Below are 16387 nucleotides of genomic sequence, written 5' to 3'. Positions count from 1 at the left end.
TTATTGATTTAAGTTAGATTATATTACATGTCATTTTAAAGTAAATTTACAATGATTTTAATAAATTAATATATAAGACATATTATTAGTTACTGGCTAATCTCATGGCATACTAAACACAACATAGTATTATATATAATCCAGTATTATCAAATCCAATCCTATCTTATCTAATCTGATCCAATCCAATTCAATTCAATCCGGTATACCAAATGAGCCCATATTATATTTGAAATAGTTCCGAAATTTAGAACTAGTAAGGAATTTTATTTGTAAATTTATCTAGATTTTGGATTACTTTTGAAATTAATCAAAAATAATTGTTGTTATTATTATTTTTTTACTCGCTACAAAAGTCGGTTTCTTTATCTCGTATTTTGTTATTATAAGTTATCAAGTTTTCTTTATTCTCACGCTGAGCAAAAATAAACGAATCAAAAAGTACCAGGAGACGCACAAAAAAAAGGAAAAAAATAAAATAAACAAAAAAAAATCTTACAGCAATAGGGTTTATAAAGTTTAGCTCTTTACACACTCCCACTAAGTTTCTTAACCGGAAACTAATTGTTAATTTTTTTTTTAAAGGACACAATCCTCTTCAAATTTTCGACTTCTCAATTTCTAGGGCTTAATTTCTTGATCCTTCCGTTATTTTGATTCGTAAGTATCGAATTTGTTCGTTCAGTTTATGCTCTTTTTTATTTTTTTATCTTTTTCTGTTTGCTTGCTGAGAAAATCCGAGAAAGGAGTAGACTTTAGAAAATTGAAAACATCAACAATACGTGTGTTGTTGATTTACTTATTCATTAGAAATAGACAAAAGAACAATTGAGTTTTTCTAATAATGAGAATAATGGAGTTTAGGGATTTTTAATTGAGCTCTGTTCTGGTCTCGTTTCCTACATTTTCCCGGGAAGCAAATATTGAATTGAATTTGATTAGTAAGTGATAAAAAGGAGCATAATTATATATGTATGTATATATATGTTTGGATTGCATTTTCAAATTGTTAACATATTGTATGTACACATCCCTTGTTTAAGATGTTTCTTGTAATTTTACAGGTAGATTTTGGAAGGCTTGAATATAAGATTGTATGCATGAAATGAAGTGCTTGAATTGGTATTGAAATTAGTAATTGGATGATTGTTTTGAGTTATAGCGTGTATTGAGATGTATGGCCAAGGGAGTTATAATTCTCAGTTTGGGAGGGGTCCTCCCCCACCCCTGCAACCACCATACCGGCACCAGCCGCCTGGTCCGCCTCCTCTTCCCCCTCATTTTCAACAAGGTTCTCTGGCTCCACCTCCTATATTTCAACGAGGCCTTCCTATATATCAACACAGTCCTCCTGTCCCACATCCTGCAGTTCGTCAAATTTCACCCGATGCTGGGGCGAACAGTAGCCAAACTTATGTACCCCCAAACCCTGCAGCACATGGAAGCACCCCATTGCCACATATGTGTTCAACTGATCAACAGAAGATGCAGCTGTCTTCACATTTAGGGACCCAAAATGTGCACCATATGCCAGCATCAATGCCTCCTCATCCCCCTAGAGAATTACCTCCTCCTTCAGCTACTGTTTATAGAGCTTCAGTGCAATTACAGTCACAGCAGCCTGGCGGTGAGCAAGATCTTCCATATATGCTGAATCAACCTCCTCCTCCTCCTACTTCTAGTTCTTTCACTTCTGATCCATTTGGAAGTGTTGTACAGTCAACAGGTAGAAACTCTCGTATGCCTTCTTTGGTGTCCCTGCCGCCGCCGCCGCCGCCGCCGCCGCCTCTACCTTTTAATCCTCCACCGATTCCATCCTCTCGACCTCCATCTACCTCTCCCTCGTCCTCTTCTGCACACCATGAAGTTGCTTCCAACTTGACCAGTTCCAGTAAACCATTTTGCTCTAAAGTAAGTACTTCAGATTTTTTTGATAAAGATGTAATCACCTATCAGGTCAGGCACAATGTGCACCAGTTTGATGGGTCTTTAATTCAGGAAGGTTCCCCATCTCCGCCTAAGCCAACAGAAGAAAAAGTTGTTCAGAAGATTGAAGATTTATGTCAGCTTATTGCTAAGAATGGTCCTGATTATGAAGATATGGTTCGTCAAAATGAATCTGGAAATCCAGAATTTGAGTTTTTGTTTGCTGGTGATCCAGGAAGTGATGCTGAAATTGCGCATGAGTATTTCTTGTGGACAAAGAAGAAATGTATGTTGGCTTGTAAATTAAATGAAAAAAGAAGTGAATCACCTTTAAGGACATCAGGGACTGACTCTTCACTGCAATCCAATCATTTGGAGGTTGCATCAAGAACTTATTCACCTCCTGACTCAGACATGGAGATGGAAGGTAGGTTCGTGTAACTAAATACGATTCTGCTTCTTATTGTTTATAATTCTCTGGATCTTTTCAAGTAACGCAGATGTGGTATTATGTGGTGTGCGATTGTTGTTTACTACTGGGAGTTTGTAATTTATTTGTGAAGTGATAATTCAAATGAGATCCCTGTATTTATTGTTCCACGTCAGTAGGTGCATCCATGTGTTATTATGGAATTTACAACACTTGTGCAAGCTATACTACGAGAAAATTGCATTAAAAATAGAAAAGGAAAGAAGATACAGGTGCAAACTGGGTGTCCACAAGGAGAACAAATTTCCAGGGGAGTGGTAACAAATCTCTACAGAGAACAGTTAAAAGAACCTGGGTTTGACCCACAATGTGCATCCATCCCTCCCCTAAAGAACTGTAATTCCTAAACATCTTCATGGTAAAAGCAACTGTAGAAAGTGCATCTTAGCAATCGTTTATTAACAATCATTCAGAGTCCTCCATGGCCAAATGTGTTCATGGGTTGCAAGCTTGTTGAATTGCTTTTAAGCTGAGCTTTAGTGCTCTCAAATTGTGTCAAATTCATTAGTTGTGAAGTTAGATTTGGATTGTCTCAAATTTCACATGCTTTAGTTGTATTAAGTGTTTGGCTTTTGCCTTGGTTACATTATTACTCATTTTTTTCTCTGCTTTTTATTGGTTGCTTGAAGATGATATCACCCTACCTGGCAATGACCCTGGGGTGAATCACTCAACTGAAGGTACCAGTGGGTATGATTTGATTTACAGTGAGCTTGATGTCAAAGAGCTGTCACATAAACAGCAAATGACAGAATCTAAAAGGGCCGCATCCACTGCTCCAGTTATTCTTGAACAGGGTAAGCACTTTATTTTAGAATTATTTCTATAACCCTCGTGATTAGATAAAGCAAATACTTTCTCCTTGTTCATTTTCTTTCTGTTAGTTTTGATATGTTTTTGTTTTTTCCTCCATTGGGATTAGCTTGTGTGTTCATTAAATCAGTACTCTAGAATGTCAAATTGTTCCCCAACTTTTGTATCATTGCGCTGCTTTTGGAAAGTTTATGTTTATTTACCGTATACATAGTGATTACCCCAGGATGAATTCTTCATATGCTACATCTTTTAATTTGGGTTCAAATGTATTGTTATTATTATTTTATTATTTCTTTTGAATGTAGTAGACAGAGTTGTTTCCAAACATGACCTAGTAGCATTAGAGAGGCCAGCTGCCAAAGTTTGTAGCCCAGTGATTAGTTCAGCCGATGAGTGCCCCTTGAACAGAAATTTAGAGAAATCTGCTACTACCTCAGTTGATGACAAATTTTCTTCTGGGGCTTTAGCAGCTGCTCAAGGTGTGTATTCTGAGAAGAAATCTTCTCAGCTTATAGAAGGTGGCAGCCCTTTTAGACTTCTGCACGACTATGCTTCTGATGACATCTCAGATAATGACAAGGAGCCTCACGGTGCTAGTGCTTTAAAAGACACATCATCGGTTGCAGTTGCAGCTTCAAGTCCGCATAGGAATATAGGATTGAACATTTCGCCCAAATCTGTGAATTTCCATGAAGTTTCAGGTAGAGAGCCTGAGGAAATTGTTATGGCATCCATTACTAGTGGAACAACTGATGAAAATGTTCTCCATAAACACAAAAATCAAGCATATGTTGGTCATGCCGAGTCTCCTCAGGATTTCCAGAAAAAGAATGCCTTGGAGGATGCTGGTGTTGAAATTCGTTTAAATGGTAACCTTCAGAAGGAATATGCTGAAAAAGGTGCAAAGTCTCCTTCAAATTCTCTTAAAGTAGACGAATTTGGGCGATTGGTCAGGGAAGGTGCAAGTGAGAGTGATTCTGATGATTCACGCTATACTGGGAAGCAAGGAAAAAGAGGCAGAAGCCGGAGCAGATCACCTCTAGGCAGACGGAGGAAGGGGAGGGTATGGAGGAGAAGGGAGAGACGAAGCCGATCTCGCAGGTATGGACTACATGATGTACATTATTGGTTTATGCAATTGGTTTATTAACCAATCATTAGTAAATAATAGGTCCTAATTCACCTCTTATTCTTTGTAAATCATGACATAATACAACCATGGTTAAGAGCTTATTATTTGTCAAGTAAATCAATACTCATTCACTGCAAAATTTCTTGCTTCTTTTAGCTGGTCTCCCAGAAAACGGAGAAGCAGGAGCAGGTCTCCCAGAAATCGAAGAAGCAGCAGGAGCAGATCTCCAAGAAATCGAAGAAGCAGAAGCAGGTCTCCTGTTTCTAAGCGTGTGAGTTCGTTCTGTGGTGATCGTATGAGACGGGACAGGAGTCAGATTCCTGGATGTTTTGACTTTCGTCGAGGCAGGTGCTACCGTGGAGCATCTTGTCGCTATCTGCACCATGATTCCGAGAAGGGCGATGGATCAAAGCGTCGTAGGAGCAAACAGCAGTTTATGGAAGTTCCATCTATTCCCAAGGATTCTAATTTTGAAGGAGAGGTCAAGCATAACTTGCAGAAAGAATCAGATCAACAGCATCATGTAGTCAAGAGTTCAAAAAAGCAACTAGGTCAAGAAATGCCTGGTAGTTTTGACCAAGATAGTCGATTAGTTGATCCTCATACAGTTAAATCTGATACATTCAAGTCACATGGTGATGCTTCTCCAGATATACTTCCTAGGGAAAATTCTGTGACTATGCCAGCTCAAGCCAAGCTGCATGATCCATTGCTTCAGAATGCTGAGTGTCTTCCTCAGCAGACTGATAACTCTTCCATATCTGATTCTTCTCCAGAACAAACACCCATGAATTCAGTAAATAAGCTTCCTGTAGCTGAAGCTTTACCAAATTCAATTGAATTTAGACATAATTCTGCCCAGCTGCCCCCTCCCCCACCGTGTTCACAAGGTGTAACTGCTCACAACATGATCCAGCCTCCAGGGGATTACAACTTGGTCCCAGAGAGTGCATCCTTCGCATCTCAAGCAGCTTCTGGGGAAAGGTTTCGTTCTAATATGATTCCCAGCCAACAGTCTAATTTCTTCTTACCACCAATTCCCTCTTGGACACCATTACCACCTCCACCACCCATTGTTTCTTCACAGATAAGACCATATGCAGCTGAATTGCCAGCTCCTTCGCAGGTTGGTGATTTTCAGCAGCGATCATTTCATCCAATGCAAGAGCCAAATCGTTCTATCTCATGTTCAGAGGATTTTAGTTCGAAGCCTTTGCCTCCGTACAACCTACAGAGTCAACAATTTACCGTCCAGGGTCTTTTGAGAGAAGATCAGTCGAGCCATCTTCCAACACTGGGTCTTCGAACGTCAAGTTCCTTTCCTCAAGGTGACAATCAACTTGTACCTACAACTTTTTCGCAGGAATTATCTGCTAGTAAATTGCAACCTTCTCCTGCTGACAATTTGCATCCAGGTGAGCTTTTGAAATCAACTTCTCATATTCATCTTCACTTGAATCAACAACAGCCTCCCTACAGTGTGCACCACTCCGTGTCCGTTAGTTCCTCTTCCAAATTTCCACCAGATCTTCAGGAAGTGAATCAGTCTTCTCATCCTCTTAATTTGGAAGGATCAAGAAATTCAACTTACTACCCTCATGCATCTACTTTTGAGCAGTCACTGAGCTCCAAATTGAGTTCTGATGCTTGTCGGCAAGAGGTCACAACCTACTGTGGCAAGTATGCTAGTCCTTTTGATATGAGCCATGCTCGAGTTGAAGTGAGAGATACTGGCAGTGTTGGGTCAAGGCAGGCAACTTCCTCACCAAATTCTCCGAAGGCTGTTGGGCAGAATTTTCCTAGGTCAGGAGGTGACCAGTATGATCCACTTCTTGACAGCTTTGAGCCATCATCAAACCTTTCCTATAAAACCAATAATGTTAACAAGTGGGAACCCAGCAGCGACTCTGATATCATGTTGGGGCACAGTGGTTCAAACAAGCCATTGGATGTGGAAGAGAACAAGAAGAAGAAAGCAACTGGGGGAGTAGTAGGAGTAGCTGCTACTATTACTGCATTTAATGAGGAATATGGCGAGTCTGCAGATGCAGAAGTGGGTGCTGTTGAGAATGAGAGCCCAAACAATCCTAATGGTGCAGGCAACTTGAATTCAGGTGAGATCGAGATAGATCCGATAAAGTCACCATCAAAGAGCAAGAACAAAGAGTCCAGATCAATGAAGCTTTTCAAGGTTGCCCTTGCTGATTTTGTAAAGGAGGTTTTGAAACCGTCTTGGCGGGAGGGTAATATGAGTAAGGAAGCATTTAAGACCATTGTCAAGAAGACAGTTGATAAGGTGTCTGGAGCTATGAAGAGTCATCAGATACCCAAGTCTCAGGCAAAGATAGATCAGTACATTGTCTCATCTCAGCGGAAACTGACTAAACTTGTTATGGTAAATTCTTTTTTTTCAGAATTTTCATTGTTGTATGACAATATGAACCTAAATTAGGATAATCTCCCTTCTAAGTTGATCTAATTGTATATAGGAGTACATGCCTTCATCCAGTAGTTTTCTTTAGATTTTGTCTTATCATTAGGCCAAAACGAGCTTAGCATTACATTCTTGGTCTATTAGTTTCCAATATGATTTGTGACACAATGGACCCGCTGTCTCTTGGCACCAGTCACTGGAGTGTCGGTAACTTTGTCTCCCAAAAGTTGGATTGCGATTTTTGACAGTCCTAACTAATTCCATTAGCAACATTTTGTTTCATGTAAACAGATGAATCTCATTTACTTTATGGAACCTAGAATACCATGTCAAATGCCTTAGTCACTATTCACTTCATTTCCCTCAAACTGAAAGAAATCAGTGAAAGGAAACAAGTGTTTCTAAGTACTTTGACCAAATTTTGCAGGGCTATGTTGATAAGTACGTGAAAATGTGACCATCGGTAAGTGATTTCTCAGCTATGAGTTATAGAAAATTTTGATATTTTATTACAGCTTCAAGTTAATTTCCCATCTTATTGACTGTTTTCTTATGCCAATGGAGCTGTAACCATGATTCGTAATTTTTTCTTTCAGTGCCGTGAGGATGGACTGATGGTGATAATTATCTGCTCATTGGTGAAAGTTGTTTATTAGTTGTAAATTTTATACGTGCTACTGCTAGCTGAAGGAGATTTCAAGATAGAGTTTACAACAGGATTATTTCTCTCCTCAGCCAAGTCTGAGGAAGTTCATAACATGTATGTAACATATCGATTATGAAAGTTGCGTCTTTCTTAATTATAGCTATTGAGTTTAATATATTTGATCTTTTGTAAATTTACAGTACCTGGAATCATTGATTGGTAGATGTTTCTTTCTTTCCCTCTAACCAGCTAATATTTGTCACAAGTAGAGGTTGATGCCCGATTGAGAAATGCATATACATACATTTCAGATTTTGAGACTGAGGAAGAAATGGTTTCAGCTTCAATTTTTATAGGCTCACACTTATTTCCTATGTGTTCTGACACCTTTGCCGCTGGCATTTCGCTGATTTTACGGCATCTTTTATCAGCTATGAATTTATTGTGAGCTATTCAATTGCTTTATTGTGTACTTGTTTGTACAAGAAACGCATACCATTTCCAGCGAAAGGAATATTGATGATGAGCGCTCATCCGTTTAGGACTGTCGTGATATTAACTCTTAGCATTTGAAGCAGCTCTTTTAAAGTTTATAATTGACAGTGGTAACCAGTAACAACCTCTTGTCAAATCACTATAGTTCGAGTGCAAATAAAAGCGGAATATTTTAATGAACATACTCACTAAAGTTTTTGATAGAGTTTCGATGGTAAAATTGTCCTAAAAGTTTGTGTTGTTTTATGAAAAAAAAAAAAAATTATTACAAATCTCATTGAAGTTAAAAATCCAACAAAAGACATTTTAAATTTACCAAAAAAATTCAATGATATTTAATTAATTATTATATACTAATATAAAATACATTAGTTAATAAAGAAACTAAATTAAAAACAATTAAAAAAAAAAGGAAAAATGGGAAAGCCCCTTCCGTGTCTGGACACATTAAATAGACAATACGCAATCGTATCGGTATTGGTATTTAGGTAAAAGTTGATTTGCGGTTGGTTACCACTAACGGTTGCTCCTGAGGAGCGGCGAGCGGCAGGCAGTAGTAGTGTTAATGTATCACATTAGTCAAGACACTCCATAGAAAAGTCTTCCAAAAAAGCAAAAGCCAAAACCTCATTCTAATTTTTTAAGCCTCCGTCGGATTTCATCCTCTTCTGCTGCTTCAGGTTTCGTTTTCCGCTCTCTATCCTATATCGAGATTCGAATACTGTTCTGAATTACTTAGTTGAGTATTATTTCGATTGCAGCTTAAAATGAATAAATTCATCCGTTCTACTTATCTGTTTATCAAATTCTGCATATTTCTACTACTTGATGCCTAATTTACTGGCCTGCTGATTTTAGTAAGGTTTTTAAATCTTCCGCTCTGTTGATGAAAAATTACTTGACGTTCAAAACTCTGCAGATTTTGAAGACAATAAGATGAAATTATTATTAGATAGTCAATTACAAGGAAGCATCGCAATAGGATTACTTTTTATTCTCGTCGCTAATTTGTGTCAGTTATGAGATACTAATTATTTGATACGTTTAGGCACTCTAGATTAGTTATTCACAAGTTAAATTTTGCTTTTATGCATATATTCGTTTACGTGGCTTTATGTTGGGTGGAATGAACTCAACTTTCCATACAACTGTAACTGGTGATCCCAGTCATCCTATTCAACACCTTTTTTGCTGCGTTGGATTTTTTGGTGTATTGCTTGATTGTGTGTAGGTGCCGCAGCAGTTAATATCTATGAGAGCTCACTTTTGGTTTGTATGGATGCTTTTGCAGGTTTGTTTCCAAGAAGAGGGACACAATAGTGTGAGGAAAAGCCTAAAGGTTAAAATAGAAAATATTTTGCCTCTCCTTTTGGGAGGTGTTGCAAAAAAGGAGATGTATTCTATTAATGGCAGAGAATGAATGGAATATACCCCGCATTAGTATGCTGAAGCACCTGGCGATGCTAAATTCGGTCGATAAAGAGTATTGCTTGGAGTGCAAATGGTAATAGTGTTTGTTTAGTTGATAGTTTGAACATGGATTTGGAAATCAAATCGCATAATGCAGAAGTAAGTTCATCTGCTGCGAAGAGGAAGAGAAACAAGCGGAATAGGAAAACTAATGCGTTATGTAATAATAATGATCGTAGTCATGATTGTCCAGAGGGAGCTTCCTTAATGCAGGATATCCCCCTAAAAACAAATTCATGTGCAGAATCTACTATTGATATTAGCTCCAACTCAGATTTGATACCAGAATCTACCGTTGACAATAACTCAAGTTTGATAGAGGCACAATATAATTCTGGTTTGGCATATTTGGAAAATAAGAAAAAGGTAAAAGGGCAGCAGAAGCAAAACAGGGATAATGCACCAACAATGGATAGTACAGAATCTACAGTTGATGTTAGCTCTAACCCAGGTTTGATAGAGGCATGTGATAATTCCCCTTTGATGCGTTCGGGAAATAAGAAAAACAGAAAAAGGCGTCGGCGGAAGAGGAAGTCTAGTGCCCCCAAAACGGATAATACAGATGCTGATCTTCAAGAAGTTACTTCTAAAACAATGACTGCTCCCTTTGGAATGGCTTTAGTTGATATGATCACCAAGGCAGTTTCAGAAACTGATCCCCTTGAAGTGGAGGCTTCGGGGGATACAAGCTTAAAACCTGTATTGGCAGCTGCTCCCAAAGAAACGAATGTTTCAGTGGGGACAAGTGCAAAGTTGGATTTCCCAAAGAATTTAAGTCGATCGAAGAGAAAGAGATTGAGGAGAAAGTTATATAAGGAGAGTCTCCATGTCATTGAACGTGATGCTAAAGATTGTGCTCTTGCAGGAGATAAGTCTCTAAAAAACAATATGCTGCAAGAAAAGCACTCATCTTTGCAGCCGTCAGTTGACATATGCTCACAGAATGAGCTAGTGGTGAAACAATCAAATGGAGATGTGTGTTTGCTTAATGGGCATAATGCCTTTGAAAATAATGGAGTTATTGATTTGCACGTGGCTAATGGTGAGCAGTTGGAAAAGAAGGAAGCAAAGTGTGCTCCTAAAGTTGCAGACTTAGATTTGACTACAATGAGGAAAGATTTTCCAATATCTGAAAAGCAAAGTAGTTCTTCAAATAGTGCAAACAGAAGTTTAATGGAGAATGATGATGTGCACCCTGAGAGTCATCCTGTTTCTTCTGAAACAAGGACTATCATTACATATAAGAGGAAGAAAAGAGTGAAAACCTACATTTGGACAAAGAAGAAAAAGTGCTCTAATTTGCTGGTAAATGATGTGGATTGCATTAAGGAGGATGGAGATAGTTTAATGAAGAATGTGTCCTTGTTAACTGAAGGACACATTGAGCAGAAACTCAGTGATAAACTAGATAAGATCCAGATTACTGTGCATGATGCTTCTCATGGGAATGATGTTTCTGATGAAATTCCATCTCATCCCAAGGAATATAATATATCTGGCCATGATAGGAGCTGCAAGCTCCCAAAGAAGCAGCATGTAGAGGTAGAAACCAAGACAACAGAAGGATTTCCTCCATCACATTTGGGTGTCGTAGAATCTGGTACTGGTTTACATGACTCTAGTGAAGAGGAAAATCATTCACAAACACTGCAATATCCACCTGGAAATGTATGTATCGGCCATTCTAAGAAAAAGCTTCTTGTACTTGATCTGAATGGACTTCTTGTAGACATTGTTGCATCTCCTTATCATCGATATAGGCCAGATAAAATGGTATCAAATAAAGCAGGTAAAATTAAATAAGCACTTATTTTTAGTTGACATATTTGAATATTATTTTATGTCATTAATTAACTCTAACTTGATTCTTTTCAGTGTTCAAAAGGCCATGTTGTGATGAGTTCCTAAGTTTTTGCTTTGAGAGATTCAATGTTGGAGTTTGGTCATCGAGGGTCAAGTATTCTTCAATCTACAGCTGATTACAATTTTTCTGTTGTTTACCCTTTTTTTTCTTTTCTCTGTATTATTTCATGGAGAAAAATTAAGGGAGCTTTATCATGCTGCTTTTTTTCTTGCAGGAAAAATTTGGACAATGTGATCGACTTTCTTCTGGGTGATTCTAGGCAGAATTTGCTCTTTTGTTGGGTAATCCTTTTTGTAAATCTATCCATGTTCTTTGCAATTAGTTGAATGTTAGAAGTATGGACGATATTTTGACTGACAGTTTTTATGCTGGAGTAGTTTGGAATAGGATTCATTTCTGGTATATTTTATTGTTTAATTCGATGATGATCGATTCTATGTCGATTCTATGCAGGATGCTTCCCAGTGTAGTGAAACAGGGCTCCACAGCCTTGAGAATAAGAGGAAACCTCTGGTTCTGAAGGAGTTAAAAAAATTGTGGGAGAAGATTGATCCCAATCTTCCATGGAAAAAGGGGGAGTATAATGAAACGAACACCTTGTTGTTGGATGATTCCCCATACAAAGCCTTGTGTAATCCAGTAAGTTCCAAACATCATTTTTCTTTCCCTCGTCTGGCATTAAATGACTCGTTCATAACTTTAGATTATATGCTAATTACAATACTAACTTCATCTATATCATCACCAACTGTTCAGGCACACACTGCAATCTTTCCCTATCCATATGATTACAGAAATGCTGAAGATTCTTCATTAGGTGGGCTATTCTCAAAACTCGTATATTTTTATGTTTTTTTTCAAAATGTAAGGTGCACAATTAGCATAATATGGATGCAAACCATATTGATAAACTAGTGATGAAGGATATTGGGAGATGTGGTTGCAGTTGCCTATATGTTCGTAGGTTGAACACTGACGCTTACCTTGTCCTGTTACAATTTATTATTAACATATTCAGTATTAGCTGATGGCCCACTATTCCATTCGCCTGCCACCTAATTCAAATACAAAACTTCCCCCTCCCCCCTGGATTGCACTCTCTTGAATTCTTATCTTGGGCCTTCTATTTTGTTAAATGTTTAGTTGTGTGATTTAATCAAGAGTGTTATTGATAATGTTATTTCTAATATGGTTCGAAACAGGCCATGGTGGTGATCTTCGGGTATATCTGGAAGGGCTAGCTGATGCTGAGAATGTTCAAGAGTATGTTCGGCAAAATCCATTTGGTCAAGAAGCTATTACAGAAAGAAACCCATCTTGGGGTTTCTATAGTAAGATTTTCTACACCAAATTGCAGCCCCCACCTTATGATGATAACAGTAGTAGTAAGGCTACTTCTGCCAACTCATTTGAACCTCATGATGGTGGAAATACTTCTTCCACTCGCCCACAGCCATGAGACACACTTTCCCAAATTGTTTACTATCCAAAGTGACAATACCTATAAATTCATTATAGTTAGTTAGATTCATTATAGTTAGTTAGATTCATTATGCAGTTTTTATTTATTGTAATTGCTTGTAGTATTGATAACCTTCCAGGCCTCACGCTGTTGAACAAATTTTGTATTTGTTGCAATAGGCCCTTGATTCTTGAATTTTTGACACATTTACTAGGTTTTGACACCTCTTGTAAACCACTCCAAAGGGATCATTTGATTGATTTGGCACTAATTGCTACAATAAACGAGATTTTTGGATGTTGACATGTTGTGTAAATACATTTTCGGGTCTGAAATTGTAGGTGATGAAGTCTGTTATTGTGACAGGTGACCTGAAAAGTTGTCATTCTGTAGTTGTGATTAGTGCATATTGCTTTATATGTCGATGGATAGATATCGTACACCTGTCTAATTCTGCCAATGGAACGATTGCTTGGTTAGAACTGGAGGTAACATCATATCACGTAACAAGAAAAGCTTTTGTAATGCTACGTAATCACGAATCATAAATGATTATGTAGCAGCCGGTAGATTTTCATTCAACTATTATAAAAATAATATAATTTTATTATTTTATATTTTTATAATTGTTAGATTTTTATCTAATATCTGCTACATAATTATGTATGTTATATGATTATGTAATATAACAATCTACAACAAGAAAAAATATATTCATACTTTCTAAATATCTTTCTGATGTTACTTGGATGTTACTGAATCTTCCCTTTCTTCATATTTTATTTCTTGCAGAATGCCGAGTGCAAATGTCAGCTGGCAATAATTGAAGAGAAAGTAGCAAAACGCTCATTTGGTCCATAAAATCCATATATTCTTTTGCCATCCTGGTCACTGTCACCATCATCTTCTTCGTATATTGTGATCAACTTTTGTGAGCCAACCACCATCGTTAGAAGCTAAAAAAAAGACCCTAATATTTCTTTGAGAAAGATCTCAATTCTCATGTGCTTCTGCCCCTTAATATATTTGTTTATTTATTTAAATAGCATGATTCCACGTGGCTACCCTGTTTTAGAGAGTAGTTATGATAATGATTTAATGACTTCCAGTTATTAAAAACTTACAGCACATGGGGGCCCCCAAGACTTGTTTCTTTTTATCTATTTGGCCCGCAGCTTTAATTAAGACATTGGTGCAATAGGGCCCATTAGTGACAGCTTAGGAAAAAGCCCATTTAATTAAGATTAGTAATTAAGGAAACATAAATTAAGCTGTGTGTGTGTATATATATATATATATATATATTTGATAACTATCATTAAGTTTTAGGTACTCTTCTTTCATGAAAGGGATTGGGTTGTTGTCTTTCTAATCATCAACAACTTGGCATGTGCCCTTCGATGCATTTAGATTTGACGACCTGGCAAATTGGCTACTTGGCTTTATACCCTTATCCCGTCTAGATTACTCCCCTGCACTTTTAATTAGCAATGGGCCCAGCCCAATTAGTCTCTTGGTGCACATACAACCAACATGAAGGATAATTAATTAACCCACTCCCCTTGCCAATATTGTACTAATTTCTCAATAATACTAAATCGGTTTATGTAGATTTCTTTAGTACAATTTATTTTTTTCTTGGAATACTCGTATCTTGAGCATGACTGATATGGCTTTGATTTACAATTACTAAGATGCTATAATATGAGTTACATATAATATGAACCATTAATGGAATCTCCATTAAAGGTATTTTGGTTGGTATCATATGGGTTGGCTAGGAGCTAGGACCACCATTAGGTCAAATTTATACCATTATTAGATAATAACTTCTAGACATCAAGGAAACTGAAGCCAATTCATGTTAAAAACAAGAAAGTTCAAGTATGGAGTATTGACATTTACATTGCATGAAATTGGTAACTTTTATCAAAAGTAAGCTAACTTTTCAATTCAGCAATCACTTTTCTTATATCCCAAGCTTTGATCTGAATCACATGATCCTTTCATTGGGAAAGGAAAATTTAGGCACAAACTTTTGGCTTCAACATGCAAGAAATAAGATTCATTTTGTTTCATGTTCACTCAACTTAACATACTTTTGGGAACCTAAAATGTCTCTCTATATCTCTCCATCTTAATCATGAGTTAGCATGCATTATTGATTGGAAAAACTTTCTAGGGTTTGATCCCACCATGTCGATTATAGCTAGTTCTGTCATACTCGTTATTGATGCGTCAAGGAACATATAATGATTTTGATGGGGTCAGGAAAAGTGAGGGTATAATGTGCCAATAATCAAAGATGGATGAGTAATGCTGGATTTCTTGGAACATGGGGTATGATGGTTGGGATGGGTTAGTTAGTCTTGTCCAATGGAATTGAAGCAAACCACATGTTATCTCTTCACTTTTATGCTTGTGGGGTGGGGGGTAGCATTGATCATTCTCCTTTTCTCATGTCTTTTCTATATGTCATCATCACTTTTCCATCTCATGCATGTTCGTGATTTGATTGATGTGCACGCAAAAGAATGATGTACATTGGTCTAATGGCTTCCTAGAAATTAGTCCAAAAATTAATTGAGGGAAAAAGTTTTGGTTAAAATTTTATTGGTTAATTTTTAAAAATCTCCCTTGAAGTTTGAATTTATTGAAGTTTGAATTTATTGTAAGTAGATGGCGAGAATTTATTTATTTATAAAAAATCTCCTACCGTCAGTTAACTTTAACATTGACCGTTAGTTGACTGTGCAAAGACAATATTACCCTTAATAACAGTTTGTAGACAAAAATAACTAAAAAATAAAATAAAATTGTTGGCGCGAAAAGCACAAACCCTATTTTTTTGACAATTTTATCCTTATCAATTCCAAAGATTTACACTATCATAGGTAAAGATTATAACTATTTCATTTTCAAGTTTTTAATTTTATCTTTTTTGTAGGAACTTTAAGAAAATATCAATAATTTAAAGAGAATTTTTCAAATTTTTAATTTTATCTTTCTTGTATGAACTTTAAGAAAATATCAATAATTTAAAGAGGGTAAAATAGCCAACAATTTTAATTTTTTTTTAATTATTTCTGTCTACAAACTGTTATTAAAGGTAATATTGTCTTTGCATAGTCAACTAACGGTCAATGTTAAAGTTAACTGACGGTAGGGAGTTTTTTACAAATAAACAAATTATCGCCATCTACTTACAACAAGCCCAAACCTCAGGAGAAATTTTTAAAAATTACCCAAATTTTATCCTCAAAAAGATTGTCTGACAAACTACAAATAGAGCTTTTTGAGAAACTACAAAGGTTTCGGCATCCTTTGATAAGCAATTTTTCTGAACAATTTAAAAAAATTATTGCTTCAGTCTTTCTTTTCATGCGAGACATACATATAGGCATTCAATCCGATAAATAAGGCCAATCTGAGTTTGATATGTGAAATATAAAAACAACTTTGCATATAAATCAATAATTTTTTTTGTATGCATTACTTTAAGAAAATATATAAATTATATGATTGTGAATATGGTACCTCATAAATATCATATTTTATAAACTGCACACTCAGGTTCCTTCAGATTGCCAAATTTCGTTGACCTTCTGACCATTTGATCTATAAAAATTATCTCTCATTATTTATAATGAAA

At 36.6% G+C, this 16387-nt stretch overlaps 2 protein-coding genes across 9 annotated transcripts; both read left to right on the top strand.

Moving 5' to 3' along the window:
• The first annotated feature begins 408 nt into the window (after positions 1-408).
• Positions 409-7754, top strand: LOC102630541 (zinc finger CCCH domain-containing protein 55). Of its 8 annotated transcripts, none has more exons than XM_025098278.2 (8): positions 409-660; positions 1065-1911; positions 1999-2353; positions 3046-3213; positions 3538-4333; positions 4521-5692; positions 5780-6759; positions 7395-7754. In XM_025098278.2, the coding sequence occupies exons 2-8, from the start codon at positions 1174-1176 to the stop codon at positions 7452-7454; spliced, it is 4269 nt and encodes a 1422-aa protein (XP_024954046.2). In that variant the 5' UTR covers positions 409-660; positions 1065-1173; the 3' UTR covers positions 7455-7754. The 8 variants fall into 8 exon arrangements, with proteins under 8 accessions (XP_024954046.2, XP_015385461.2, XP_052294556.1 ...); XM_015529975.3 differs by adding an exon at positions 7226-7261 and having other exon boundaries at positions 4521-6759; XM_052438596.1 differs by having other exon boundaries at positions 1163-1911; positions 4521-6759.
• Positions 7755-8411: 657 nt separating this feature from the next.
• On the top strand, positions 8412-13038 carry LOC102629674 (uncharacterized). Its single transcript, XM_052438599.1, has 7 exons — positions 8412-8619; positions 9231-11198; positions 11285-11366; positions 11488-11554; positions 11727-11912; positions 12030-12090; positions 12476-13038. The coding sequence occupies exons 2-7, from the start codon at positions 9476-9478 to the stop codon at positions 12730-12732; spliced, it is 2376 nt and encodes a 791-aa protein (XP_052294559.1). The 5' UTR covers positions 8412-8619; positions 9231-9475; the 3' UTR covers positions 12733-13038.
• The last annotated feature ends 3349 nt before the right edge of the window (positions 13039-16387 follow it).

Source organism: Citrus sinensis, chromosome 3 (assembly GCF_022201045.2).
Source record: "Citrus sinensis cultivar Valencia sweet orange chromosome 3, DVS_A1.0, whole genome shotgun sequence".
Taxonomy (NCBI): Eukaryota; Viridiplantae; Streptophyta; class Magnoliopsida; order Sapindales; family Rutaceae; genus Citrus; species Citrus sinensis.
This window is presented reverse-complemented; position numbering and strand designations above follow the sequence as displayed.

Excerpts from the sequence above, each read along its gene's own strand:
- LOC102629674 (XM_052438599.1), top strand. The coding sequence starts at position 9,476 with ATGGATTTGGAAATCAAATCGCATAATGCAGAAGTAAGTTCATCTGCT. Across the intron at positions 11,367-11,487 it reads GTTTGGTCATCGAGGGTCAA|GAAAAATTTGGACAATGTGA; the intron begins GTATTCTTCAAT and ends TTTTTCTTGCAG. Across the intron at positions 11,555-11,726 it reads AGAATTTGCTCTTTTGTTGG|GATGCTTCCCAGTGTAGTGA; the intron begins GTAATCCTTTTT and ends GATTCTATGCAG.
- LOC102630541 (XM_052438596.1), top strand. The coding sequence starts at position 1,174 with ATGTATGGCCAAGGGAGTTATAATTCTCAGTTTGGGAGGGGTCCTCCC. Across the intron at positions 3,214-3,537 it reads TCCAGTTATTCTTGAACAGG|TAGACAGAGTTGTTTCCAAA; the intron begins GTAAGCACTTTA and ends TTTTGAATGTAG. Across the intron at positions 4,334-4,520 it reads AGACGAAGCCGATCTCGCAG|CTGGTCTCCCAGAAAACGGA; the intron begins GTATGGACTACA and ends TGCTTCTTTTAG.